Source organism: Rhopilema esculentum, chromosome 21, assembly GCF_057945365.1.
Source record: "Rhopilema esculentum isolate cy_ngs chromosome 21, ASM5794536v1, whole genome shotgun sequence".
NCBI classification, from domain to species: domain Eukaryota; kingdom Metazoa; phylum Cnidaria; class Scyphozoa; order Rhizostomeae; family Rhizostomatidae; genus Rhopilema; species Rhopilema esculentum.
This window is the reverse complement of record NC_142835.1, coordinates 143,793-171,533: the sequence shown is the minus strand read 5'-3', so window position 1 is coordinate 171,533 and position 27,741 is coordinate 143,793. Positions and strand designations below refer to the sequence as shown.

Genomic DNA, 27,741 nt, shown 5'->3' with positions numbered 1-27,741 from the left:
CTACTAGAGGTTTGGATAGAGTAATGAGGGGAAGTTTTTTCGACGGCTGACATCGATGCATTTGGATTAAAGACAACATTAAACACGATTCTGAGAGAGATCAGACAATTGTAAAGACTGACCAGAGTGTCGTAGCTTTAGTTTCGTAAAAACGGAACAAACATACAATCCTTGCCAGGACCTCTTGGAAAACGCAAAACTGCGCTATTTCTCTGAACGACCTAACTTCTAAAACCGCACAATCAGGCCCGTAGCCAAGGGGTGACATGGTGTGGCAAGACCGGTTGTTTGCCACCCCGAGAATTTGGTCTCTAAGATTTTGGTTTTTTCGTCGTTTTCTTTGGATCGCCGTGATAGTTTGAGTCAAGCCTATAGTGGTGGAAAGAAAATAGTTTTTGGGGTCTCTTTTATCCATGTAGGACCTAAGACAGAAGAACATTCGCTGCTAAGCCAAAACTTGGCGCTAATTGGGCGCTTCTCAGAAAAATTGCTAAAACGTTTGCATACCACAAATTATGTAGGAATGTTATGTTCTGTCGTGTTAGAGAACACATGTTTCTTTAGTTAGCCTACAGAATTACAAAAAAACGCTGAAATTTTTTTTAAATCAAGATCATGGAGTTAAAGAAGCGAAGACCGTGGCTTGGCTTGCTGCATCAGCTAGAAGAGGATAAGGACCGCTGAATGTTCATTTTTGTAAACTGCATGCTGGACATTCTAACGCCATTTTACATCATCTTAAGTTAAAACAGCTTCAATTTTCCAGTCACAATCTTGTCACTGCACTGTCTGTAGTTAAAGCAGTGAGAGAGGACCTTAAAGAACGATGTGAAAACTTGACTGTGGTTCAAAGCGCGAAAATGGTTGCTGATTTTTAAAGAAAGCAATGTCCAGCGAAGAAGGGCTTTTGTTTCGAATCAATTAGCTGATTCTGTCAGTACCAAGCACTTTCAGTCTGTGAGTCATAAACGGTAATAGCTTCAAGTATTGAAGACAAGAATCGTTGCAGCTGATTGAAGTGGAGTTCAGCAGAAGGTCTGAATCAGTCAACACAGAGTTTTGTGGGAGAAGATGGAAGCTCTCTCGTCTCGTTTATCCAAATAAAATGAAGTTGATGTGGCTAGAAAGATGTGAAGTTGAAGTGGCTAAAAAGCAAGCTCGGAAAGATAGATTTAGCGTCTGCATAGAGAAAGCGTGCTGATATTAACATATTTTTGCTAATTTTTATGAGTTGCAGTTACTGCTTGCTCCACGTAAACACATAAGAACTTCGAAGAGTGTTTTCTTCATTAACAATAGTAGATTCCCCAAAGTATTTTTTGCAGACAGAGAAGAAGTGCAATCTTGCATGTCTAGTGTTTGAAAATAAGATCTTGATGGAAGAGGTAATTTTTGGAAGAAAATTGGTTAATTGTTTAATTTCAGAAATCGTTATACATTTTCTTGCTTCTTTGTTTCAACTACCCCCCCATCTACAAAAAACTTCACTTTGAACTTCACCTGCATTTGCCCTGGGGAGTTTGCCCCCTATTTTTCAGAGGCCTGGCTACGGGCTTGCTCACAACTCCCCCTCCTCGCTCCCTAGACAACGTTGATTAGCAAGTTCGTAAATCTTGTAAATCTTGTTTATCAAAAAAATGTTTATAAAACGTTGATAAAAAAAATTCAACATTAGGAGGAAGGGGGAATGGGGGCTGCGTGAAATTTCAAGTTAATTTTGTCAAGTTTTTTGGCAAGGATTGTAGCTACGATTTCGACATTGGGTTTATCTACTTCGGGAATGACTTATGCTTCTGTTATGCTTCTGTATACTTACGCTTATGTTATTAACTGTAGATTTCCAGTGAACACGTATATTTGATTAAGCCCAATCTACCTTCTCAAATTCATTATAAATTCGGTGGCAAAGAATGGTGCGCTGAATATTCTAAGCAGCCATTTTCGATGGTTACCAACGTCTTCGCCAACGACATTTACAACCTATTCTCGATGGTAGTAAATAATTCAAAGCTCCTTTGAATAAAGAAAATTCTGAAGAAAAGACAACGACTTCGAAAATACAGGACAAAGCCTGGTAAGAGTAGCGTGCGGTGGACAAGCGTAAGGTAAACTAGCGTGTGGTGGACTAGCCTGTGGTGAACTAGGGCGTGGTGGACTAGCGCCTGGTGGACAAGCGTGTGGTTGACAAGCGTATGGTGAATTAGCGTGTGGTGGACTAGCGTTTGGTAGACTAGCGTGTGGTGAACTAGTGTGTGGTGGACTAGCGTTTGGTAGACTAGCGTGTGGTGGACTAGCGTGTGATGGTCTAGCGTGTGGTGGACAAGCGTATGATGGACTAGCGTGTGATGGGCTAGCGTATGGTGGACTAGCGCCTGGTGGACAAGCGTGTGGTGGACTAGCGTGTGGTGGACTAGCGTTTGGTAGACTAGCGTGTGGTGGACTAGCGTGTGGTGGACTAGCGTGTGATGGACTAGCGTGTGATGGGCTAGCGTATGGTGGACTAGCGCCTGGTGGACTAGCGTGTGGTGGACTATCTTATGATAGACTAGCGTTACAGCGTAAACGGAACGGCTAAATGGAACAATTGTTAACCTTAACAGTATAAATTTTCCCGGGACTGTATAAACAGACTGTAAATGATCCGCAAATCTGATCAGCTTGACCTGATCCGCTCCATTCCGTTCGATCGGCGGATAGTTTTGGATCGGAACCTGACTTACACCAGCCACTTATCATTACATCACTGTGGCCGAAACGTTCTGTTTTTTAGAGATTTGCTTATCGATTTTGGAAAATAGAAAAAACCACTGTAATGGAAAATTAAAAAAAAAAGAAATGATTTCAAATTCTTTTTCGAGTAATTTCAACTTTCTCGCGAAAAGCGGATATAGAATATTGTATATTGTGACAACTTAAGCCCTAGTCAAACGATCCAACATTTCACCCAACATTTCGCCCAACATCATGTTTCGTGAAATGTTGGATCGTTTGACTACCTTGTTGGGTCACCCAACATCGTAAATTTCGATGTTAGACGAAATTTGACTGAGGTAAAAATTGTTGGCAGCCGACGTCCAACAATTCTATTGCCTTGAAGTGTTAAGTGAAATGTTGGATCGTTTGACCACCTTAGCCAACTTTGTTGGCTCAGCGCAAGCGCAGTTGGTTAAGGAGCGCCAAAATTCAATCATTGCATCGTTGTTGTTTTCTTGTGCTGGTTTCGTTCGTTTCAACAATTGCGTTTGCTTACAATCAGTTACACTTTAATTATGGACAATATAACAGATTATAACGTATTATGTGCGAAAGAAGAGGTTTCTAGCGTCATTGAAGAAACTGTAGCACATAGGAGCTACAAGAAAGGGCAGGGGGACAAATTTAGGTCACGGCCTTGATAGGGGATGCGACGCTCGTCCTGAAAGATAGCGATGACAGTGAGAATATCTGAAGAGAAAATAAAAAGAGAAGGCAGTGATTGCCTTTTATTTTTTCGGATCGAAATTTCGCGAAAATGTGCAGCCTTCAGCGCGAACTTCTACCCAGTCCTTTTTCGATCTGCGAGTGAAAATGTTGGGTGAAATGTTGGATGAAATGTTGGATCGTTTGACCACCATCGTTGGGTCACATTCCAACATAATAGAAAAGTGTTAGGCGAAATGTTGGGTGAAATGTTGGATCGTTTGACCACCATCGTTGGGTCACATTCCAACATAATAGAAAAGTGTTAGGCGAAATGTTGGGTGAAATGTTGGATCGTTTGACCAGGGCTTTACGTATGCAAAACGTGTGCAATATATAATCTGATCTGATCTGCGGATTGTTTTCATGTGTGTGTTTCAAATTTTTTAAATATTGTAATTATCAGTCCTGTTATGCAACGCTTTGTTGCTTATACTCTTCCTTTAGCAAGGTATAGACACAAAATTTTAAAATACCTGTTCGACAAAAATTTAATTATTATTTGCCACATCAAGACCTTTTACAGACTGGCTATAAAAGTGCGTTCGAATCTCTACTGTAAACCATAAATTATAATAAGATAGCCCCTCTAAACTATGTATTCCAATAATATACTGAAAGTAACATAAAGCTATTACATGAAAAAATGACAAATCGCAGTCTAGTATATTGCGAAGTATAACCCTAATACTCTATGCTCCACAAAAAAACATGTGATTGATTATAGTTGCAGCAGTTGAGTTCTTCTTTTTTTACATTTGTGACTCGGAAGCGCTGATAGATTCATTTGTAATTTTCGTCCCTCCACTTGCCGAAGATCCTGACAGATACTTGTTGCTTGGTGATCTGCCAAAGATCGTGAGCAGCTCCTTCCGAAACATCGAGCCACTAAGGTTGTACAAAAGGAAGTTGACAGAGGAGTTGATGATGACACCAAGTTTTGCAAAGGCAAATGCCTTGTCTACGTGATCCCATTTCTCGCCTTTTCTTCCATTGTAGCCAAGCATAAAGAAACACTGGGTGATGCATTGCCAGGCAAGTAGTACAAGGAATGTAAATGTAACGGCCAGGAGCATTCGGGTCATTTGTTGGTCTTGCTCTTTGCTATCACGTGATTTTGAAAATTTCTTTGAGGCTTGCTCAGCTCTCTTTTGCAGTGCTCGAATGATGCCTCCATTGAAAAAGGCTATTGAAGCCCAGGGAGCCAGGACGAGGAAAATGCAGTGGACCCAAAACTCGTAGTTGACAGCACCCTTTGAGCTTCCGTACTTAGAGGGCTTGAAGCACTCAGTGTCATTTCCATCAGTATTACTAGGCTCAAAGTTAAGAAAATGTGGAATGTTTACAAAGAAGCAGAAGGCAAGAGTGATGCTAATACCAAGATATGCGCGAGAAGGAGAGCAAAAGTCTTTAGCCTTCACAGGAAAATTAACCATTATAAACCTGTTGAAAGTGACGCAGACCACAAGCCAGATACTTGACGCGATGAAATAGAAAAAGAATGGAAAACCAACGTAGCAGTGAAAGTAACAATAGGAGATCGAGCTTAACAGAGAAGGGAAGATTTTGGGAAGTGAGTCGTCAAGAAGAAAAAATATCAACAGACCACTGTCAGCCATAGCTAATGCAATGAGGTAAATGGCTGTTGATTTGTTCCTCCCAAAATTTTTCTTGAGGATCCTTTTCCAGATAATGATTGAAATTGCGTTACCGATCAGACCAAAAATGCTGATGATAACACCGACTGGAACGCTCATGATCCAATGGAACTGCTTTGGCGTCGCCTGGAAAAAACGGAATTTTTTGTGAGTATCAGCAGTTTAGTTTCCAAGTGTTTCAAAAGGGTTACTAAACAGCAAGAGTTAATTAGGCAGTTAGCGTACTAAGGTTCAGATAAAAAGGTTAAACGCAAAGCAAAGTGTAAATAAAAAGAAGTAAGATTGGAATTTGACTGGTAAGGTTTTATTGTAAGGTGGTAACTGTTGCTTCAATGAGTGCATTTTCTAGCGAACTGGAAGCATTCTTAAAATTTATCCATCCTTCTGCGGCAATAATGTTGTCACCTCGGGTAAAACTGTATTGCTTTTTGCTCCTGTCGAAGAAATCTGCAACCTTACAAAGGCTTATGTTATCCAAGTGAAAATAGTTCCCATTATTTCTGATAATTAATGATTAAAATTTTGTGATGCTCTAGTCTTAAATGCGTTATACCAGAGGGATTTTAATAGAGCCTTTGCCCCATTGACTTTTTGACGATGGCGTAATTTCCAAAAATTTTCTGCAAACATTTACACTGAGATATAATTAAATTTATTCAAGAACGACAAAAACAACAATATTGAGCCACCCATTAAAAGGAAGTTAAAAGTTTCAAAAATTGATAAATAAGGGAGAGGGTCCCTTCAGTTTTCGACCTCGGAGAATACCTTATTTTGATATGAATTGTAAAATCCCTACTCGGCAACCTAGCACTAAACACCCCCTTAAGACATTTTGCCAGAGCCCTTCTCAAGTCTTCAAATTCGAAACATCTTTTCAAATGGTATGTCATGGATCGCCAGTTCAACTTATGTTACATTTTAAGAAGTATTTTACGGAGTTCTTTCAGGCTATTTGCTGTTAATTCACAACTCTGAAACATAGATTTTTGTGACGTCACACTTTAGAAAGTTAACTGCTCTTTATGTTTTAGTAGCTTGCAAGGTCTTGATCATATCCACAAAAAAAGACAGCTGACAATTTGCATACGATAAGTTTGTGAAGTGACTGTGAAAACAACATTTGTACAACGTGCAGCCCTAGATCACTTCACAGGCAATATTCTTTTTGTATCATTTCTTGGTTTTTAAAAACCAGTAATGTTGATGTCCTGTGAAGTACGTTCTCTGTTTAGGCCAATGTCGAAATAAACTAGCATCTCATCATATAACAAAGAAACAAATCTGAGTTTGATTTTCTTTAAACAGCACTCATCATCACCAACAAGCGCTGTGTGACGAAACCAGATGGCCAAAAGGCTGGCTGGTAGAATTTTTTTTGCTTGTTTGACCGGCGCACTTCTAAGCAACAAGACAACAGGAAAGATTGCAAAAAAAGTTGCTAAACCTTTTCATTTCTTAGAATGCCAAGAGGTGTGCATTTTATTTGACAGCATAATTTTCATGTCTCAGAAATTTTATATTATGCACTATGTATCATAAACTACATGACACATATCACATGTTTACACTATATGCTGCTATTTACTATTGCATATAGACGTTTTTTGAATTTTTTCAAGAATTGAATTTTTTTCAGTATTAAGTTTAAATATAAGAATTTAGTTTTTGGAGTCTTTTACCTCTTTGCGTAGAAAGATAATAAGATATATGGTATGACCGCTTCATTTTGCTTTTGCTCCTAAATGTCGGAAAATTAGTGGGAAAACTGCTTAGTTGAAATTAACTTCTAAAACTACATTTGCCTGAATTATTTTACATCAGACTACTCCTTTCACCTCTTACTGAAAGAATATAGGTCAAAAAATACATATGAATGAAATTGCAATAAAGTTTCCCTTATGCAAAATTAAATTACTAGCATTTCTGTGAAATGACCATCCATTTCCTCTAAACACACTCCCATCAATCATGGAATTAGACGATCTTGATTGTAACGGTAGGGTGATTCATTTGATTCTTGTGAATTCGAACAAGTTCTGCTCTGTCTACAGGTTCAGTTGGTGTGAAGGGTTTTTCGTTATCATCTTTCAACTGCATATTTTTAATAACATGATTTTTGGGGGCCTATTATAGGGGGTCCAAAAGCCGCAAAACCGTGCAAAAATCCGCCAAACGCCGCGATCCGCAATGAAATAAAGCGCGAAAACGCGGTCGCCATGTTGAAACGTCACGAAACACCAAAAGCCATTTACTTGCTGATACGAGAAGGGATTGCTAAAAGTAACTGTTTTATAAGCCTGGTTCCAACTTGGTCGTTTGAGTCGTCAGAGTCGTTCCTGAAAGACACGAACGACCCAAAGAACACATTGTGGTTTCCACTTGGTCGTTTGAGTCTTTTGAGTCGTTTGTTGTTGATGCTGTTCATTGCTTGCACCATGCATCGCTCATTTAATTTTGGCGGCATGCGTGGAAGGAACGATGGTAGCATTTGATAAACAACAACTGATGTTGCAAAGTCAACTATTTCTACCTCTGGTGACTTTGTACAGACGACGATGTTAGATCATTAAATTTCAGTGCAATAGCTTGCCATGATTTGATATTTTTGTATTTATTTTTAAACTATTTCCAGTAATTGTTATAATGGCACTCGTATTTTTGAACTTCTTCCATAAAGCTTGCTGTGAAATATTCAGTTATCTTGTTATTGTTCTAGTCAAACACGCGATTACAAGAAAATCTCCTATTCTTGAAGAAAAAGTTATTAAAGCGTGGGTCGTTTGAGTCGTTTGAGTGAGACTCTCAATTGTTTTGCTTTGCAAAACTGAAATAAACAAAAAATTTTAATCTTGACGAAGCTTGATTGGGCGTTGCATTATTCTTCAATTATTCTAAATTTTCAGCGATTTCGAGCTTTGATATTCTTATAGACTTATAGACTCAAGTGCGAGGACGGCTCAGTTGTTAGAGGCGCTGACTACAGAACCAAGGGTCCGTGGTTCGAGTCCCTGACATTACCAAACTTTCACCCAGAGTGGGGAGAGTCGCCAGCTCTCTGTAATTCCACGCGTAGGAATCACGAGGTGTGTTCACATCGAAAGGAAGGTCCAGAACACTGCTCGATAAGCATAGCTTCTCAGTGTCCTGAAAACTTCCTTCGGATGCTAGGTAGCAACAAATACAAATGCAAATACTATATTCTATATTCAGGGTACACAAAGAGTCCTGAAATTTCCTAATATACCGTAAAAAATTTCCCTGGGGGCTTATTTATTTTTGATAATTTTTGGATCAGGCGTTATTAGAGAGGGGGGGGGGGGGGCTTAAATGAGGGCGGAGTAAATTACTAGAAAATACACTGGTGACATAACTGCTAGAAAAACAAAATCTTCTAGAGCTCGCTGAACATAATGAAGAAAACATTATTAAAATAACTTCTTTATGTAGAAATCATAGTAGGAATTTTGGTAGGAATTTCTTTATGAACATTTAATTAATTATTATCAAAAATATGGATTTTTGTGGTAATTCAATAAAACGTCAGAGGCAACCTGAGGTGCCAGTTACACTATACCGGATTGCTGTCGGAGCGGAGTAACTTTCATATCGGATAGGGGTTTCAGTTACACTACGCCACACCAATCTGGTACACAACGCTCTGATTAGCGGAGTGAAAATCACTCCGCTCTTGAGGTCACTCCTGAGTCACTCCCTAGCGAAGCGTTGTAGTGTAATCGCACGAATCCGATATGCTTCACTTCGAAACAAAGAATTTATATTGTTTTCTGATTGAAGCAATTCGATCGTTAGTGAACAATGGCGATTTCTGAGATTTTGTTGCTGTTGGATGATGCTAAATCGAAATCACCCCAATATTTTAGTATTTGGATTTTATCTCTACCCAAATTTTATTGAAGTGGCCCTTGGACGAAAAACATACTTTAACACATCAGATGGAACACAATCTCGCTATCCGTCCTACGAACCCCATCATTTATCTCTCAATTTCATAGTTGTTTTCGTTTTTTTATGCATAGCTATTGAAAAAGAAATCACAAACAGCACATAGATTCAAAAGTACCATCAAAAAATTTAATCTGGTGGATTTTATGTACCAGAAATGCAAAAGAATGCAGGCTTATGAACGAGCGGAGCGTCGTAGAGTAACAGCTACCCTAAATCCGGAGTAAAAGTTACTCCGCTCTGCTCCGATAGCAATCCAGTATAGTGTCCCTCTAGCCTGAGATGGCAAAGGTCAACAAATCGAGGGGGGCCAATTCGATGATTTACAATAGTAGTGGTGGTTTATTCGAAGGGGGGGGGGTTGTTGACAGTTTATAGTCCTAGGGTGGGGGCTTCTTCGAGAGGGCGGGAGGAATTAGAGGATTTACGTAAATAAAAGAGGTCTCGAATAAAGTCCACGTTTCCGATGTTGTTTTGGTACTGGAAGCCTTGTATAAACCATGTTTTGTTTATATTGACCTTTTTGTAACGGAAGGGCGTGGTTGTACAAACTTTGCACGTGTAATTTCTTTACAAAAACAAGTGGTAAAATAAGAAGTGTAATGTGAGAGGTATTGTGAGAGTGTAAATTGTTTGGCAAAGAAATATGAATATTTCAGATTGCTTGATAGATGTATTAGGTTATGTAGGAGCATATCTCTCTCTTTTGTGTGTGCTATGACTGTTCGTATAAGATAGAATCATCCATATAAATTTTTGAAGCTTGTACATCATGTTAAGGTTGTGCATTACCGCAGTGTCAGGTAATGAAAAGCTTGGTTCCAAAAACCTGTAAAAGCACAGGTTGGTTGTAATTTTGATTTTTTTAAATCTGGTGCATGGCCCCTTCTGCTTACAAACAGATTATGAAACAGTATGAAACCCTAGCCTTTATAATTTCTTGAGGTAGCTGCCCCGTTTGCCAGCATTTATAATGTCCACAGCATTTATAATGACGATGTATTCATTGTTTGGATTTTTCAATGATATCCAGTTCAGTAGTTACCAACGGAGATGTTGTTGTCTTGCCTGTAAAATTGTCCTCTGAAAATTACGTCAGCCCCTATTATTAAGAAATAATTTACATTGACCATCCCATGAATCATTTTTAAAACTGTACATCATAATTATATTATCATACTTCTCCCGCCTTGTGGAGACAATGTTCTTCGAAATCACTTCACTTTTGAAAGAGAAGCCTGTGTGTGACACCATATAAAGCTCCAGAAAATCTTGGTCCTTATTTGTTTGGGGGCCCAGTGGGAAGTACAGCCCTGCTAACACGGCATTAAAGATTATTCTATCTCTTTGCCATGAGCACATGCATCTTAAAGCTATTTTTTACACTTTGTCTCTCTCTTTTGTCCTAACCGACAACAAAGACTGACAGTAGCTTGTCCATTCTTATGTTACTACTATTTGCCTCAGAGCTCTTTTCACTATCTTTCAGTGTAAAGTGAAAAGCCTTGCCGCAAGCCGTTATTTCAGTTGGAAGCCGCAACCAGGGACGAAACTTCACTCTTTTCATTAGGGAGATATGATGCTTCGATGCCCGACGAAAGGGCGTGTCATGCTTGATGGAAGGGCGTGTCATGCCTGAACATCATTATTAGGGCACATCGCCTCAAGGTTTGAAATCATCGCGGACCCCGAGAGAGGGCCACTAAGTATGTTAGGCCTTCAGACTCAGGCTGTTTTTCAAAGCCTAAAAATATGCCTCTAGTTTTTCTGGTGTTGGCTATAAACATTTGATTCCGAAAAGCAAGAATTAGTAAGGCCTGTCTTCTCTATAAAAAAAACAGTCTTCACTTTCTAAATCTCCTGGCCATAAAGAGAGCAACTTAAAAAAGAGATTGAAGTAGGGTCTCAATTTGACCACAGTTGAACAACAGAACACAGCTTGGAAATCTTGAATTTAGAAATGAAAACAGTTATCCCAAAAAATAGCATCAGTTTTATTTTTTGAGTTTGATCTTCAACTTGTTGCTACGTAAGGAAATTAAAATTTTACAGGTGTACTTATCAAAGCTCAATTTTTGTGTTATCGTGTTACGGGTATTGTTCAGAAATAGAAGAAACTCGAATTTTTTTGCAATTCTTATCTTAACTACGATTCCTTGATAAATGTTCTATTATTTCCCGCATGAACTGTCAGGGCGGTCAAGAGAAAATTTAGCAATCACAACAAAAGTTTTTGAAAAAAGCTACATTAAATACAAAAAATTTCGTCGTGACAAAACTTCGGACAAATATTTTGACGAAATTATCTTCGACTAAATTCAATTTGAGACGAAATTTTGTCAGGATGAAATTTTTTGCATTTAAGATTTTTTAGAATTCGCATAAAGAAGCTATTACATGAAGCCGCATGCCTTTAATAGGCCCCTATTCTGAGTTGCTGTCGCAATTTTGTTGAGTTCCAAAGCTTTGGGAACTGAATGTTGCAATAAAAAGCTCACGTATTCTTCTGTGTAATCTTTTAACGAGCGTATCAAAAAGCTTATTTTGCCCTTTTGTATACTTAACAACGAAGTTATAATCTAAGCTGAACCTTTCAAGCTGGACGGATGGATTGGATTTTGGATTATTTATGATCATATAGTTTGTCAAGATAAGAGCTTCTGGAGTTCTATACTAAAGTAATTGAAATTACTGCAGATTCAGCAAAAATGCAACTATTTAAGATACAAGGAGAAGCATTTCTTGCTTACCTCATGAAATATTGCAAGTTCAAAAACTGGGGTTTATAAAAAAGTTCATATTAGCTTAGCTTTCACCTGTTATCGGTGTTGCTTTGCTCTTGGTTTTGGGTCCTATTAGTTTATTTCAGCAAACTTTAACCTGAAAGCTTCAGTTGTTGCAATATGTTTTTTCAGTGGATTATCCTTTAAATTTCCTTGCACAAAATTACTGCAGTGAAAACTTAGTGACACCTCTGTTTCATATAAGATCATAGGAATAATGTATAAACCAAATGTACTCAGTTTACGGATGAAGATGAAATTCGAATAGTTTAGGAGATAGAGTTTTTCTTGAGGGTCTAGGCATCTATTTCATTAATGCGGCAAAAATTGCAGCACTAGAGGCCGTTAATGTTTCGAAAAGCAGCCTGGTTAGATAGAAGTCGCATTTGAAAGAAAATGAAAGATTCAACAATAATCTCAGTTCACTTGTAAGCTACTTGCAGGGCTAGATTAGCATGGCTAGGAACTCCTAACGAAAACTCATTGTTACGAGAACAAAGCTTCCCAACTATTTCCTTGACGCTTTCAATCGATATGCTCGCTGGTATTCAAGGGTCGACAGATTAGCATAAATATCAGATCAGATCAAATCAGGTCAGATCAGATCGACATTTAGCAAGTTGTTCGTTTGTTTCTTACCGACATGATACCACTTGAGTAATTTGTTTTCATGTTTTTGAGTCGAACTTTACAATGTAGAACAAATGAAATTGAAATAAAAATGCTTTAAGCAACAGCACTGAAGGTGCAAATCAGAGCCTCAGTTTTCTTCGATGTGCTCTAAACCCTGAAAACAATAATTTTTGAGAAAGAAATGCAACGCTGCCTACTTTCTTTATAGCAAAAAATATTGCGAAATCTAATCAATGTGAAATCCCCATCAATGTTTGGCACCATCTTCTTTTTATCCTTCTGCAGTTTCATAACTTCCAAAAGCTGCGCAAATGATAAATTTGAATCCTCGAAGCAATTAGAAACAATTATAAACATACCATTCCAATAGCGATATATGAAAGCTGCCAGAACAGCAACAGTCAACAGTTTTAAGTTGCCCAATCTTGTTCTACGGTAAAGTAAGTTACCCAATCTTGTTTTACAGTGTCTGAGTCGTTAACGACACCTGTCACTATCCCACAATGCCCTGCTAAAATCCGTCCATTCTACTACCGCCCTCAGTATATGAAGTGCTTTATTCTATGTCAATGGTAACGAAATACTGGGAAAAAGCGAAGGATTCCAGGCAATTCACAGGGAACAATGCCAATTTTACTTGTGATTGACATTTGGTTATTGGATGGGGACACCTTAGGCCAAGCTTTTGTTTGCCGTAGATTCTCTGGCGGTGAAATTATCGGCTGTTTTAGGGGCACACTCTTTGGAAAGGGGAATTTATTCGTTTTGGATAACTACTCGAGATCGCAGCAAAATCGTTTCGATCTAAGCTTTATTAAAAGAAGAATCTTTGCCAAAGTTCGACGAATCTTTGTCATCTTTGTCAAAATCTTTGTCAAAGAATCTTTGTCCAAATCTTCGCCGTCATCATAGCCCTCCTCCTCGTAATTTTCTTCAACAACTAGAATTTCATTCATTTTTTAAGGCGCAGTTTTGAAGGGCACATTTATAATTTTTTTCTCTTTAAAGAGACACTTATGTGATATTCGATAAATACTTATTAAATCACTTCGCCAAAAAACGAGTTGAGTTTATCGATAAGTAAGAATTTTTGACTGAAGTTTTGTGTATAATTTTGTAACGATGAACTAAACTTTTCGCTGCTAAACAAGGAATTATCCTTCCATAGCACATTTTCAGCAATAGATTGATTCATTGGACATTGTTGCAGGGACATTTGCAGTTGTATAATCTATATTTGAAATAACTGTAATCGATATTTTGTATCAGGAATCGTTAATTTTTTATCTGATACAAAACACACGGTAATGGTAGACATGAATCGTTGAAGGGCCTTGGAGTACGTATGGTGGAATCAAAGACATTCTTTGCCTATGAAAGATTCAATGAAGTTCGAAGGAAAGTTTCGAAGCCGAGCTGAATATTCTAGTTAAAAGGTAGAAAACGCGTCGCTTTAATGACGTGGCTTGCTACAAGTGTATACCGTATCATGCGATTGGCAAAAGTATAGCTCAAAGTGGGATAAGAAAATGAAAGAAGAGTACTTTCAACTCTTTTGCCCCTACATTTGTGTCAAAATCAACATCTCTGATCCATAGTTATGAAGGAAATTGCATAGCAAAGGTATTTTGTTTTTAATGAAAAAATCGGTGACACAACGGGATTTGGAAAATTCAAGTTCAGCAGGGTATTCTTTCAAAAATATGACTGGCCAGGTTCAAGAATGAGATACTTAAGGAGAATCCTTCTGGACACAGATAGATCAGGTGGTTTCTCTATTTTACTTGAAGCTTGATGAATATCCAAACATTGCAGAATAACGTCTTCGTTGCTATGAATCAACACAGAAATAGTGTGCTAAGTAAACACTGAATTGTCAATCTTATTTTAAAAGCTGTAATTTGTGCTTTTATTCCAAATGATTGACAGAACCAATTAAAAATCCGAAGTTTTACAGCAAAATTGTTTGTCATAATTCTTTCCGATGGAGTCAGCTGCTAGGTTACCGATGTTTTGTCACTAATTAAATTCCTTTGTAAAGAAAGTTTCAGCATAATATTCTGTATGGAAAAACATTACAATTCTGGTAGGACTCTCAAGTGAATTTCCAGTCTTTAACATAAAAGGATTGTGCAAATCTAACTAGAAGAATTGCGCTTATTGTGAAAAATCTAGTAAGATATACATTGTGGCTATAAATGTGTAAGAGTTGAATTCAAATAAACTTGCAAACATAGTTACTCTTTAACGCATCGGCACTTTGATTTGTGGGTGATTTTTAAGGCTTGCATGTTATCAAACAAATTACAAAAGGGAGGCCTCAGTGTTATTAAACAATATTAAACTTTGTTACAGAAATGTAGACAGCCATGTGGAATTCAGCACATGTCAGATCTTCTTTCACGCGCTAGAATTCTATGCAGAGACATTTTCTCGAATCTTGTCTCTTTGGGCCTTATTCAAGTTTATAATCAATGCAGGTGTGCGCAATGCAGCTTATAATCACCAGGTTTCTTTCTTCTATAACCAGACCAGATTACTATGACCTTAAGATCAAAGACAGAATGGCAGCAAATCTCTCGGGTTGCTATATTCAGAAAAGGGGACCGTACTATCCGACCTACAAACCTAAAAGTTTTGTTACTAGCCATACCTCAAAAGAATTAGAATTGATTATTATCACCACAAAAAGCAATTTCAGGCGCATGCGCTGAGCGGCGATGTGGGGCAATAGCAATGCAACAGTCAATCAGTACTATGAGTTTGTCATATGACGCAACACATGAGATCAGTATTTTTTGCAGTCCTTCCTTTATTCTAAAGAATCGTAACTGATTTAACAATACTTAAACAAGAGAAAATGAAAACTTCTTGCTCTAAATACAATCCATTAAACGATCAGTTGTCTTTAAAGTGCCGGTGAAGAGCACGCGTACTGATTTATTATGTGATTATTGTCTAACGGGAAGTTTTTCTCTTCATTTGAAAGAATCACCAGTGTGGCTGACAGGCACCACGCAGCCATTGGGCTAGCAGGGGCTATAGCCCCCCTCCAACTTTTTTGCAATAATAGGCTAGAAATTCTTTTGGAAGGTTTACTATAACACAACTTTGGATAGTATACTCCTATGTAGTAGGAGTTCTTCCTGACTGGGAAACCTTTTTGTTCATTTTCTTGGTGTTTTATTTTGTTTAATGATATAATGTATTTTCTAGCTTAGCTTGGTTAGATTGGTATTTTGTTACTCTCAAGCTAATTTTATCAATTTTTATAATGATCGATAACTTCTCTGGACCAGACTGTTTATGAAAATTGAGTAGAAATGAAAAAGTATTTTCTAAAAGGGGCGTTTTCCGGCGTTTTGGAGGGCGTGGCCTCAAAAAAGTTTGGTCACACCCATTTCAGCCCCTCCACTTTTAGACTGGTGCGCGGTCCCTGGTGGCTGACCAATGCTTGCTCTAAGTCTACTCTTTATAAGCTTTAATTTACTGAACATTCGTTCACATGAAACTTGCATGCAGCCCAGAGTTATAACAACTTTATAGCAACATAAAGAGCAAGATACGACGAGACATGCATGTTGTACACATGCAAAGTCCAAGGACATTTGACAGGCACTCTAGTTTCAAAGATAATATTTTTGTTCTGTAGGCACCATAGGCGGAGTTGTTTTAGAGGCCCGATCCATGATGCATGTCAATTACAAATTGAAGCTCCCCACTATCGCTAGGAAGGGGGAGCCTTAAATAGAAAGAGGGTAGAGGCTCCCCCCTTCCTAGCGATAGTCACAGGAGTGCGAATTTAATGCGCACAAGAGTGTAAGCAATTTTTTTCAAATCGAGGTTTATACACCTTTTGTCTTTTCCGAGGCTAATCTATGTACCCTGCCGTAGGGCCACTGGCAAGCCCGCGTAGCGGGCTTCGTAGGGGAGCTAGTCTTCCGTTAATTGAAAGTTGCTTCAAAACATTTGCAAGCCCAGGTCTATTCGTGTTTTTCATTTAAATATTTTAATGGTTTACCACCTTAGTAAGCCCCCCTCGTATAAGCCCCCCTCGAATTAGCCCCCTGGGGGCATATTTATTTTTGATATTTTCGGACGGGAGCTTATTCGAGGGGGGGGGGGCTTATACAAAGGGAGGGGCTTATAAAATTATTGTAGACAGTAAGAAGACATTATTAAAAGATCTCGTTTATTTTAGTAGAAATTTCCTTAAGAGCATTTATTTATTAATTAAGGTATGAATTTTAGTGGTAATTTAATGAAATGCCAAAGGAAACCAAAGGATGCCAGTAGGGGCTTATTCGAGAGAGGGCTTTTGAGGCTAATTCGAGGATTTACGGTGCTTCTAACACTTATCGCGGCTATCGAGTGCCAGCGTAGCGGGCTTCGTAGGGGAGCTAGCCTCCCGTTCACTGAAATGTGCATACAGATTTAATGTATTACGGTTGCAATAACGAGTTAAATACATTGTGCGGGCCCCGAACTATTCGCGGTTCTCGTTTACGTATTTTCACGGGTTACCCCCTTAAGCTCTCCTGTTTTTTCTGGTCTCAATGATTAAGTTTTTTATCACTACATTTCGTTTAGCCCTTATGGGGCTCGTTTAATATTTTTCAGACATCTAAAAGCTCCGTTTGTTATTCTAAATTTTGCTTTGACATTTGACACATGAAGTTTGATGTTTTACTCTCAGAAATTCTTTTATATTATTATTAGTATTATTATTCTCCTATTTATACAGAATTCAGAATCAAATGTTCAATTGTTCTAACCATATACTTTTAGCCGTCGTTTACTTGTGAAGATGCTCGAAAATAGGGCCATGCTTTTCGCAAAAGAAAAGAGTTTTCGTGCAGAATTTTTCTTATGAGTCTTTTTTTGATTACCCTTCCCAACCCATCCGTACTTTTCAACTGGCGTCGGAGCCTAGATATCGCTGCTGAAGAGAAAGAGAAAAATGTTTTGAAAACTTTCTGAAAAGATATGAATGAGAAAAACGTTGACAAAGGTTCTCCCATGGAATTTCCATAAATGTGCAGCGATGGACAATGGCAACGCGATAACAAAAAATATTATATTGCGGATTGCGGAAAGCTGTTGAAAAAAGTTGACAAAAGGCTCTTCCATAAAATTTCCACAAATGAAAAGCAATGTACAATGGCAACGCGATAACGAAGAAAAATGTTATATATCGAAAAAACCAAGGCAGAAATCGAAAAACAAAGTTCACCATACAATATTAGAGCCCCTAATGGACCAACCTGTAAAAATTGAGCAAAATCGGACCAGGGGCGCGAGAGGAGATACGGATCGCAAAACAATGGCGATCAGCAGCAATATCAGCGTTTTTAACTTATCTGCATATTCACATATTAGTTATATTGTGTTATAGTGTTACGAAGGAGTGATCAGATTCAATTTGTCGACAAAAATTGGCTAATCATCCTTAATTTGTCAACAAGCCTGAAAATTTGCCCTACAAAGCTCGCTAAATGGCGAAAAACTCCTCGTCTTTACTATGATTTTTTTCAAGGGGGGTGTTACTTCTCGCATCACACCGTGGCGACGGCCTTGCATAAAGGAAAAGTCATCATGTAAAATCAAATTCCTTCAGATGTCCTGACCTGCTAGGTTAAAGGTCGTGACCTTTAACTTAAGTTTATTTGGTACCCCTGTGTTTGGACCAAACTTACTGTTAGCTGTTATTGCGATTGCTCAAGTGAGTAATATGAATCCCAGTATTCAGATTATTAGATTATTCTTTTACAACATTCAAGTCGAAGTCATGTAACTTTTGAGTGAGATTTATCCTTATTTTCGGTTAAGTTTAGCTTGTCTCTGTAGAACCTGCATTTGTAAATAATATCGATTCATCACGACGGAACAAGAGCTACACAGAGATTCAATCTTGATTTTCAAAACTGATGACGGAAAAGAAACCGAAGAGACTTTGCCACTGGGGGATTCGCAATGAGGTATGGCTGCTTCAGGTAATCGAGGCTTTGATTTTGGACGATTTTTTAGACGAGGGAATTGTCAAGATGGCTGTTGAGAATTCAAATTACGATTTCAACTTCCTTATCGCCGTGTTAAATCAAATGGCAGCGATCGCTGGGCGATCGCAGATTTATTTCTGCCCTACCTCAACGAAAATTTTCTAGCAGATTCTTGAAGGTTGTGCGTGATCAGTACCACGGTTGTTCAATGTTTTGGTTATTTTAGGGCTCGGTTTCTTTTGGATGGTTTCTCATAAACAAAATCAGTACGCTTTGAAATATTGGTTCTTTGCTTTAAATATAGACTTATTTCCAGCTGGTTTCCAAGAAAGTCTGAAATATACAATGAGGTTTTTACGATGGAGAATTATATTCATGAAATGCTCAGTCCCAGTAGCCTTGGCTTTGAACACAATGTTATACATGGCCTTACATAAGCTCAAGTTGCGCGCATCAGTTGATCGTCCCCGTGGAAACTTGAGCCTATCTAAAACTAAACGCCCTGTACTTAACAAAGTTAAAGAAACTGTAGATATTCACTGCATGCAAGAAAAGTTTAGCTGAACTTACCATGTTTGAAGTCTTCAGTGCTTGCTTTTACTTTTTCGAAGCTTTGGAAATCCTTCCACTCTTTCAGAAGGCTTTTGCAAGATGCGAAGCATAAGCTGAAGGAGATCAAGTTGCATTCTTAACATAACAACATCGGTAAAGAGATAATCCACCTGGTAGAAACTGTCAGAAACGATCAAAATGTATTTTGATCGCTTGCTAGCCACAATTGTTAACACCAAAATATTTGTATGTTAATTTGCAGAATAAGAACACTATTGTGACGATATTGAACATTGAAAGTTACAAAACGAGTGACCATGAATTTTGTATCTTCAACAGGGGCACAGGAGGTGGTTGGGCTTGCGACCCTTTCCCTTTTTGGCAAAATGCAGACCTAAGCCCAACAAAAAACCTGATGCAAATGAAGTATCATATTTCCATTTTCAATTTGCTGTATAATAGACAAAATTGGATTAAAAGTAATGGCGCAAATAAGTGGTGGGTGATTTGGTGATGCAAAATCCCCATCATTTCTAACCAGTCGGTCCCGGACTTATCTATAATTGTGAATAGTCGCTCCTTTTTAGGGCTCATGAACTGGGTGAGGGAACTACAGGTAAGAGATTATGTCGACCAAATAGAGGAAATTTGGGGGTTCATAGGGGGTTAATTGCCCCTAAAAAGCGTCCTCGTCGAGAAATTCAGGCTTTTGTTAGATAATCCGAAGGCCCATGACAAATTATAGTTCGTCGGAAAATCGTGGGCCGAAAGCCTGAATTTGAGTCACTGTGACCGTTCATCAAAAGAGCAAAATAACTGACAAAGAGGTCGGAAATTAAATAAACCTTGGAAAAGTTTGAAGACCAAAAGGCAAATTTTGATATGCCTCTGACGTTTTACTCGAGAGAAGCACTCGTCCCAAATTAGCCACTAAAAAGTCAGACAAATGTCACAAAAAGGGAAAAAAGGAGTGTCAAATATCAGTTGTCCTAATGGAAACAGAAAATTTGGCAAGTATGCAGCCGAGGCATGCAAAGTACGCTTGGCAAAATGTGAATCTTGTTTGACGTTTCAAAAAATTGTAGAAGACAGAAAAGAATGCTGCACCAGCAGACTCTTTGCGATCAGACAGCTTTGGAAAGGATCCAAAATTTCATAAGAAATGGAAAAAACCCGACGCAGAAGATGCACTAGCATAAATCAGCAACTTCAAGTTACAACAGGAATGTACCCAACTACGAAAGGAATAACCGTATTTGTAACAGGTACGAAGGTAGAGAAGATAATTCGCCATTCACCAAAACATCTTGTTCGTCAACCAAAACCTTTTACAACAATCTTTCAAACCCTTCTTCCATACACTTTGTATCTTTCACTCCTCCACGCGGTCTTACAAAAACACGTGATCTAAAGTTCAAAATTAATCTGGGGGCTAATCCGGGGGATGATGTTTTTACGTACGTGATTTTGCAATCGGTTACACAGACCCTCTACTTTCAACTTAGAGGTCTGGAGCACAGGCTACTGTTTGAGGGGGCGTTTCTGAGAAACAGGGGCTCAACCCCCAACAATTGAGGGAAATTGTTCTTTCAGGCATTGACTGATTGTGGTAATTTTAATATCAGTTAAGCATAATATTACTTATAATAAGCTCTATATCAGCAAATTTGGTCATTAAAAAACCGGTTCCTATTTTTGAGGGGCCTATGGACTTTCAACATTTCATCTTGTCGGAAGAAAAAACCTACAAAATTTGCACTTTTCAAACATTTTCCTAGGAAAATGCGGCTAGAATGTATTTTCAATGAATCTGCTAGTCTTAAAAAGGTCTCCAAATGCTTTATGCGATTTTCCTGAAAAGACAGAACAAATAGGAGCACAAATATATTATTCTTCATCATTTTCCCCATCAATGAAAATCAGTTTATTACGTCATTTGTCTTTACACTTTCTTAGGCCTACGCCGTATCGTAAAATGATCCATCTTTGAGCTCCATTCCTTTTTTATAAAAAACAGTAAATTTAAGTTCAGGCTGGTTTTTTTCTCTCGAAGATTTGCAGCTGGATTGCTCTTAATTTGTTTTTGAACTATTTAGCCTGTGTCCCAGACCGTTAACTTGAAAGTAGAGGGTCTGTGTAGCCGAGAGCAAAATCGCGTGCGAGCGCTTCCTAGGATCTCTGGGAAAATTAATTATGCGTAAAATATGCGGCATCTTCATGACAAAAGTGAGCAATGGTGTATGTTTACGCATTCAAATAACGAAAAGAAATGAATGAGTATTCAAAGTTTCTATTTATTTAGATTCAACGTAAGACAATTTGAAAATGACTCCTGAAAGACTTTGACGCCTAGAAAATTGTTGCCCAGCGCGAGGATGGAAACATTTCAAAACCGGAAGATGAGTTTGTATCAAAACGAACACTTTGTTGTTGATAAGTCAATTGACGTTACAAAATCAATTTTAAACATCAGAATTTCAAAATTTCAAACAACAAACAAGGGAGATTTGTGCTTTTAAAGCGAAGAAATTACTAGCCTGTCTGGAAAGTACAAGGTCTAGGCTTACTACCCTTCTTTGCGCCCAAACTTTAGTCCACTATGGTAGGCAACCTTATCTGAACATATGTTAAATGTTTCATAAATCTTTAGCCATTTTCATTGCCTGTAAACTTGTATCTATAAGTGAGGTCTTTTTCTGCTGCTTGAAGGCAAAGCGTCTTGTCTATTTTTCTATTTCCGGCCATTTCTTATATAATGTGACAGTCATATTTTTTGTCATCGTATTCACCATCAGATCCTATTCCATAAAAACAAGAATCCATCTCCACATTCTAGCTAGTAAATAACAGTCTTCTACCATGCAAAATCTGAACACTCTACTCGATGCAAATCGACTCGACCAGTGGCAAAGCCAGGTTTGGTGGGACGGTCAGGCTCAGATACAATATGCCACGCCCTTTTTGCCCACGCCCAATAATAAAACGCCTACTTCTAATTTGTCAAAATTTATTCATGGTGGAACAATTTTCACGGATTATTGATGGTGGAACAAGGGAATTGGAACAATTTTCCAACAAATTTAGTTCATTTTGTGAGCTACCAGCAGTAAGCGATGATCAAAGAACTCTGTAGAAAATTTAATTTTCATATGGTAATGTCAAAAGTCAACCAAAAGTAAGTAGAATTTACAGAATGACTGGCTTCTGATTATGGGCTAGTACAACAATTTCATCATTTAGCTTAGAAGGAATTTTGAATTTTTTTAGAATAAAAACAAAAAAATCAAACAGAAATAATTTTCTTATTTTCATTACGCTTCCCCCCCTGGCTCTCAACAAGTGCAGTAGTACACAAAAGATGCCTTTTGTTTGTGATGATTCATTAGTCAACAACATACTATTCACACTGTTTAAGTTAATATTTCGACACATTAACTTAAATCAATAAAATAAACGTGATTGTGAACTGCAGTGTAATAACACATTTCAGCTCCGCGTTAAACATGATCAGCCTATCAAGAACGTCCAAACAACGTTAAAAAATCGATGCAATTCACTTTGATTGAGCGGCAAATTTTATAGTGATAAGCCTGACAGGTAGCAAATATATCAACAAAGTTCCTTTCCGCACGACTGATGTTCTTTGAGGGCCAGTAAAACACATTTGTTAAAGGCATTATCGTAGCAGTCACCTTAGAATACATCACTCTGCGTCTTCTGAGTGCAGCATGGGCCTATCCTCTCGTTCTGCTCGATTGATAGCCTACCACCAGAAGGTTTCACAGACAAATGAGCGAAAATAACTTGCACTAGAAATGCTTCCATGCCTTGACTTTCCTCTTTGCGAATTACAGTAAAAGTATCACAAAATTGAACCACGCTTCCCCTCAGATTTGCAAGCCATAACAACTTTTTGACAAAATGTGCATTGAAGTGAATTCCAAAACAAGGTCAAGCCATTTCGAATGAGCCTGATCAAATTTATACTTTTGACCAGGTATTATTTCTGCCAAACACACAAGATTGTATCCCTAGCCAATGAAGTAAGACGCTTGACTGTTATAAGAAAGTGGCAAGAATTATTACCCTTGAACTTATTGTTTCCTTAACAATTGGTCAGGCCATTCCGAAATAGCCTGACCAAAATGTCAGAAACAATGCGTTCACGTGAAACTTCTGGCCAATCATTCAGTAAAAACTATGACGTTGGTCAGGCGAATTTCTGGGAGCCTGACCTTGATCATAATCATAATCAGAGGTGAAACACTGCTCCATAAATAAAAGCGCTCCGCCGCAAAATTCGCTAATATCTGAAGATGATAGAGAAGGACATGAAGAAGAGATATTTTTCTTTCTTAGCGTTATTTTTTCATTATGGGAAAAACATATCACTGAAAATTGTTGGTAAGGCTCAGCCTGACCAGCCTGCCCTCTGGCTTCGCCACTGAAACAGAAAACGCAAAATGCGTTGGTAACAGTCTTTTTATCAGCTTTATTATTAGAAGCTCTTTAGGGTTGACGGTCAACTTGTAAAGTTCGTTTAGACATCTGTGTTAAGATCGACGTCCTGCTAGATTTGATTTTGTTGCAAACAATTACATAAATATGGTGTCATGTGAAGGCTTCAGTACCATAAGAGTGAGCTCAATACCATAGAAGTATCACAATGAAAGTTTATGGATGATAGAGGGAATAGATGAGCATAACAGACAACTGATAAAAGCAGATATCAATTCAGACCCCGTTTACACTAGCACGGATCCAAATGGATCCCTTACCCAAACTAGCACACTGATAGGCGTTTCGTTTACACTAGACCTGCTGGATCCGTACTCATTTGGGTTACCTCATTATTTTTTAATTTCATTTTTTGCGGCTCTGGTACCCAGGGTATCATTTGGGTCTGCTATCTGGACCCGACTCACAATGTTAGTGTTATGGTTTAATTCCTGGCTGCAGTATATTGCTTTTCTATGTTCTCAACACAGGATTCGTCAGTTGAGACTATAGCTTTTGTTATATCTAAACAAAGCAGCCTGGGACTAGGCCTACATCATAACATTCAACAACAGCGACATAGGCACCGCAAACCAAGAAGATTCTGGCAATGGCCAGGAAGAACCCGCTTTTGGTAGTTCCTGAAGAATAGTACGAGAATTTTAGACTAACTACGATCGTTCTTGCAAAAGCGAACAACTCACTTGAGAAAGCCTTTGTCTGTTGAAACCCAATGGGAGATCAAGTAGCCGAGACAGTGGACTGGATCCGTGCTAGTGTAAACGCGATCTAATTTGGATCCGTTCCAGTGTAAACACCAACAAAACTGGTCACGGATCCAAAGTGGATCCGTACCCATTTGGATCCGTGCTAGCGTAAACGGGGTCTTAGTGTGGAAGAGAGCAATACAATTTTAAATTCTACTGATTAACAGATCCGGTTTACAGTGTTCCTCATATTTAAGGCCATTTTGTTTAAAAGGATTTGATGCAAGTTTTCTTTATAATGCAATAACATGAAAGAAGGTAAAAAAAGAGAATCAGTTGTTGAAATAACGTGAAAAAGTGAATAAGGAATCAGTGGAAACATTGCTCTTTCTGTTAAGAGTTTTTAAGTAGGAAATTCATATAGAAAAGAAATGTTCCCTTGCAGCTTTTCTGAACATATCTACTTGAAACTGAGAAGAGAAGTCCAAAATAAGTAAGCACTTTCGCTTAAAGTTATAACATCAAATTTTCCAAAAAAGACGAAAAGATTTCGTCAGTTTGCATATACAGTCAATATTTGGAAAAAAGCTGTGAGTGTGTTTGGAAAAAAGGTGTATTAGATTAATAATACCTTTTTACCCCTAGACGTACCGTCTCAATCAAAATGCTTCTTTCCATTAATAATATTTGCCGTTAATCAGCTAAAACAATGGTCCTGTACGCTGAGAAATATGCAGCGTACAGGGAGCGAACAGCCTCAAAGTTGGTTCAAAATTCAAAAACTATTGCAATGTCCGTATTACTATTTCATAATCATTTTCTCATTCGACCTCTAATCTTAAACTACCAACAGCAAAGTGGAAAGGAAAGAAAGGCTTCTACATAATACTACACTGACTCCCTCTTGAAATGCCAATTTTATTATTGCTTGCCAATCAGGGATGTTTCTGCTTGTATTATGTGATAGAATTAAAGTAAATGCAGATAGGACTGGATAATGTCCTTATAGTTGCCTGGTGTATTCAGTTATATTGTTGGCCTATTTTGTTTGCATTATTGTGCAGTCTCATCTTATTACCTTCGATTCTTTCAAACATTAACTTGTATTGAAAGTATCACGATTAGGCCATGAAGAAAAAGTCTAGACTGCATACCATAAACTATTTATAACTCGTGTAATGCCCTATGTGAATAATTTTGAAACTTTCGAAAGCCCTTTTGTATTAAGGTATCAAGAGTAGGTGTTTACAGTTACTTTCTCTTTACATCAGTGCAAATTTTAGAGGATTCAACAACAACTATTAGGACGTATTTCCACTAGCAAAATTTTACTGACTTGCAATGATATGTTTTGATTTGAATTACTTTTGATGAAATGGTTAGTGGTAATTTTATGCAATAAATGAGTTCGAAAAGTGTATTTGCGTTGGGCTCTTTAGCAAAGTATCGTTTTCATCATTTAAATGCCCTGACAGTGCAGTATTTTTAGTCATGGAAAAACGTCTTCGATATTCAAAATATTATGGGTAAAACAAATTTTATACTTAAGGCTGTCTATTTATGTCGATTTACTTTTGTCCACCCAAGGTTTTGTTGCATAAACAGCAAGGGTACGTCTTGCAGTTTGACTGACTTTATTTTGACATAAAGCTGATCGGTGCACAAAACAGTTATCCGCACGTTAGATATTTCTGCCTGTGAGGTAATTTCCATTTTTTGTTGTATTTAAATAGTAATCATGCGTATTTTTGCTAGTGCGCATTATTTATGTTGCATTTTGTTTACTTATATTAACCGAGAAGCATTGCAAGAAAGCATCATATAACGCTGGAGAGCATGTCAAACCAAATAGCAAAATTATGAGAGGGCAATTGTATTCACCCCTCACATGACAGCCCTCAAATTTAAAAATAATCGATTTCGCAGGGCAAAGGAAGATTTCGCAGGGTGCCAAGAAGAGCTTTATTGCCGCGCAGAAACACCACCTCTAAAGTTCGTAAAGGGCCGTTTAGAAACTTTCAAATGAAAATGGAAATATCATATTTGCTATGAACCTAGCCTCCCTTCCTGATATTGCATTTTAGCGAACATGTCAAGAAGAGCTCCGTCATTAGCAAAGCGAAAGCATTTCTTAACGAAAGTCAAAATCAAAGGATGCAATAATGATTTATGTATATGTTTTTGAGGGCAAGGTTGAGTCCACACAAATTAATTTAAGTTGTAAATTATTTTCATGACAGGCACGGCACCATTGCAGGGCTAAGGGGATGAGACCCCCAAATTTGGTCAAGTTAATTTTTTTATTATTTTTTCTATTACCTTTTAAAACAGTGTGTGAAATAAAAAGAAAATAAACTGTTAAGATGCCGATTTTGTTTGATCTAAAGTGGCGTCGCTCTCTTGGTGCACTTTGTCATAATAAAGCTGATAAAAAGACTGTTACCAACGTATAAAAAGAATATATACCATTTACAGCTTTCCCGATGTGTGCTTTATACTCTGTTAGAATCCAAGTTCCATATTCAAAACGGTTTCCTAGCATCCGCAAATCGAACAACCGATTGTTTTCATTGACGAAATCTAGCCAGTCGCCTTTGTGGTGCACACAAAAATTTCAATTTTGAGAGACTTGATAAATTGATGAATTTTTATGAATAAACAATTCTTCAAAGCAAATCAAATAAGTATGATAAAATTTCCTTCAATTAATTCATAAATTAATGTTTTCTTTCTCTCAAACCGTTTTATCTTGTCCCCCCTTGTTTTTTACTCCGTTCGGAAACTGAATGACTTTGACCCTGTGAATTTCAAAACGCCAATCAAAATACTCGGAGCGAGCAATAGGTGAACCAAAAGGGCGATATCCGCCCAATCAACATTGATTTCGTAAAACACCTCCTGATTTGTTCTAACTTTTTAATTCTCGCACATCAATATATTGTGTCAACATAGGAAGGTGGTTTTATTATTCACAAGGAAACAATTTTTATTGTACCTAAGAAAAAATGAGGAAATTTAAACCAAACCAAACCAAATTTAAGCTTGTCGGAAAGTTAATTTATTTCTAAGAAAGAATCAGGAACAGCCATTAAGTCATCAGCAAATTATTTTCGAATGTTTTTTAATAAAAATGTAAAACTAGGCCCAGTCTACTATTATTTACATTTTGACTAGAGGTATTCCAATTACGCAGATTTTTGCGGGGATACCAAGAGGGCAACGCTACTCTATTTAATAACTTATTCACGTATATTTCTTTTATTTTTCTTTTATTTGCACTAAGTCAGTAAATCATTTTCTGTATCATTGCAATGTTTTCATTTTGGATGTGTAAACACGGCCTTCTCGAGACGAGAAACTGCACATTTCTGTTCAGGAAATAAATTCTCCCAATCAAAACAACAGCTTCCTTTGTCATTCACAACTATGTGCAATTTGAAACGAAAGGGTACCGTTTCTTTCCCTCACTAGAGTTTTTGCATGACTT

General features: G+C 37.8%; 1 protein-coding gene across 3 annotated transcripts; it reads right to left on the bottom strand.

The window, feature by feature from the left end:
• Window positions 1-3,938: 3,938 nt before the first annotated feature.
• Window positions 3,939-26,877, bottom strand: LOC135684515 (FMRFamide receptor). Of its 3 annotated transcripts, XM_065200099.2 has the most exons (3): window positions 26,721-26,877; window positions 19,069-19,163; window positions 3,939-5,243 (listed from the first exon to the last, which is right to left on the bottom strand). In XM_065200099.2, the coding sequence occupies exons 2-3, from the start codon at window positions 19,069-19,071 to the stop codon at window positions 4,212-4,214; spliced, it is 1,035 nt and encodes a 344-aa protein (XP_065056171.2). In that variant the 5' UTR covers window positions 19,072-19,163; window positions 26,721-26,877; the 3' UTR covers window positions 3,939-4,211. The 3 variants fall into 3 exon arrangements, with proteins under 3 accessions (XP_065056171.2, XP_065056172.2, XP_088971045.1); XM_065200100.2 differs by lacking the exon at window positions 26,721-26,877 and having other exon boundaries at window positions 19,069-19,209; XM_089114919.1 differs by lacking the exons at window positions 19,069-19,163; window positions 26,721-26,877 and adding an exon at window positions 12,859-13,011.
• Window positions 26,878-27,741: the final 864 nt, after the last annotated feature.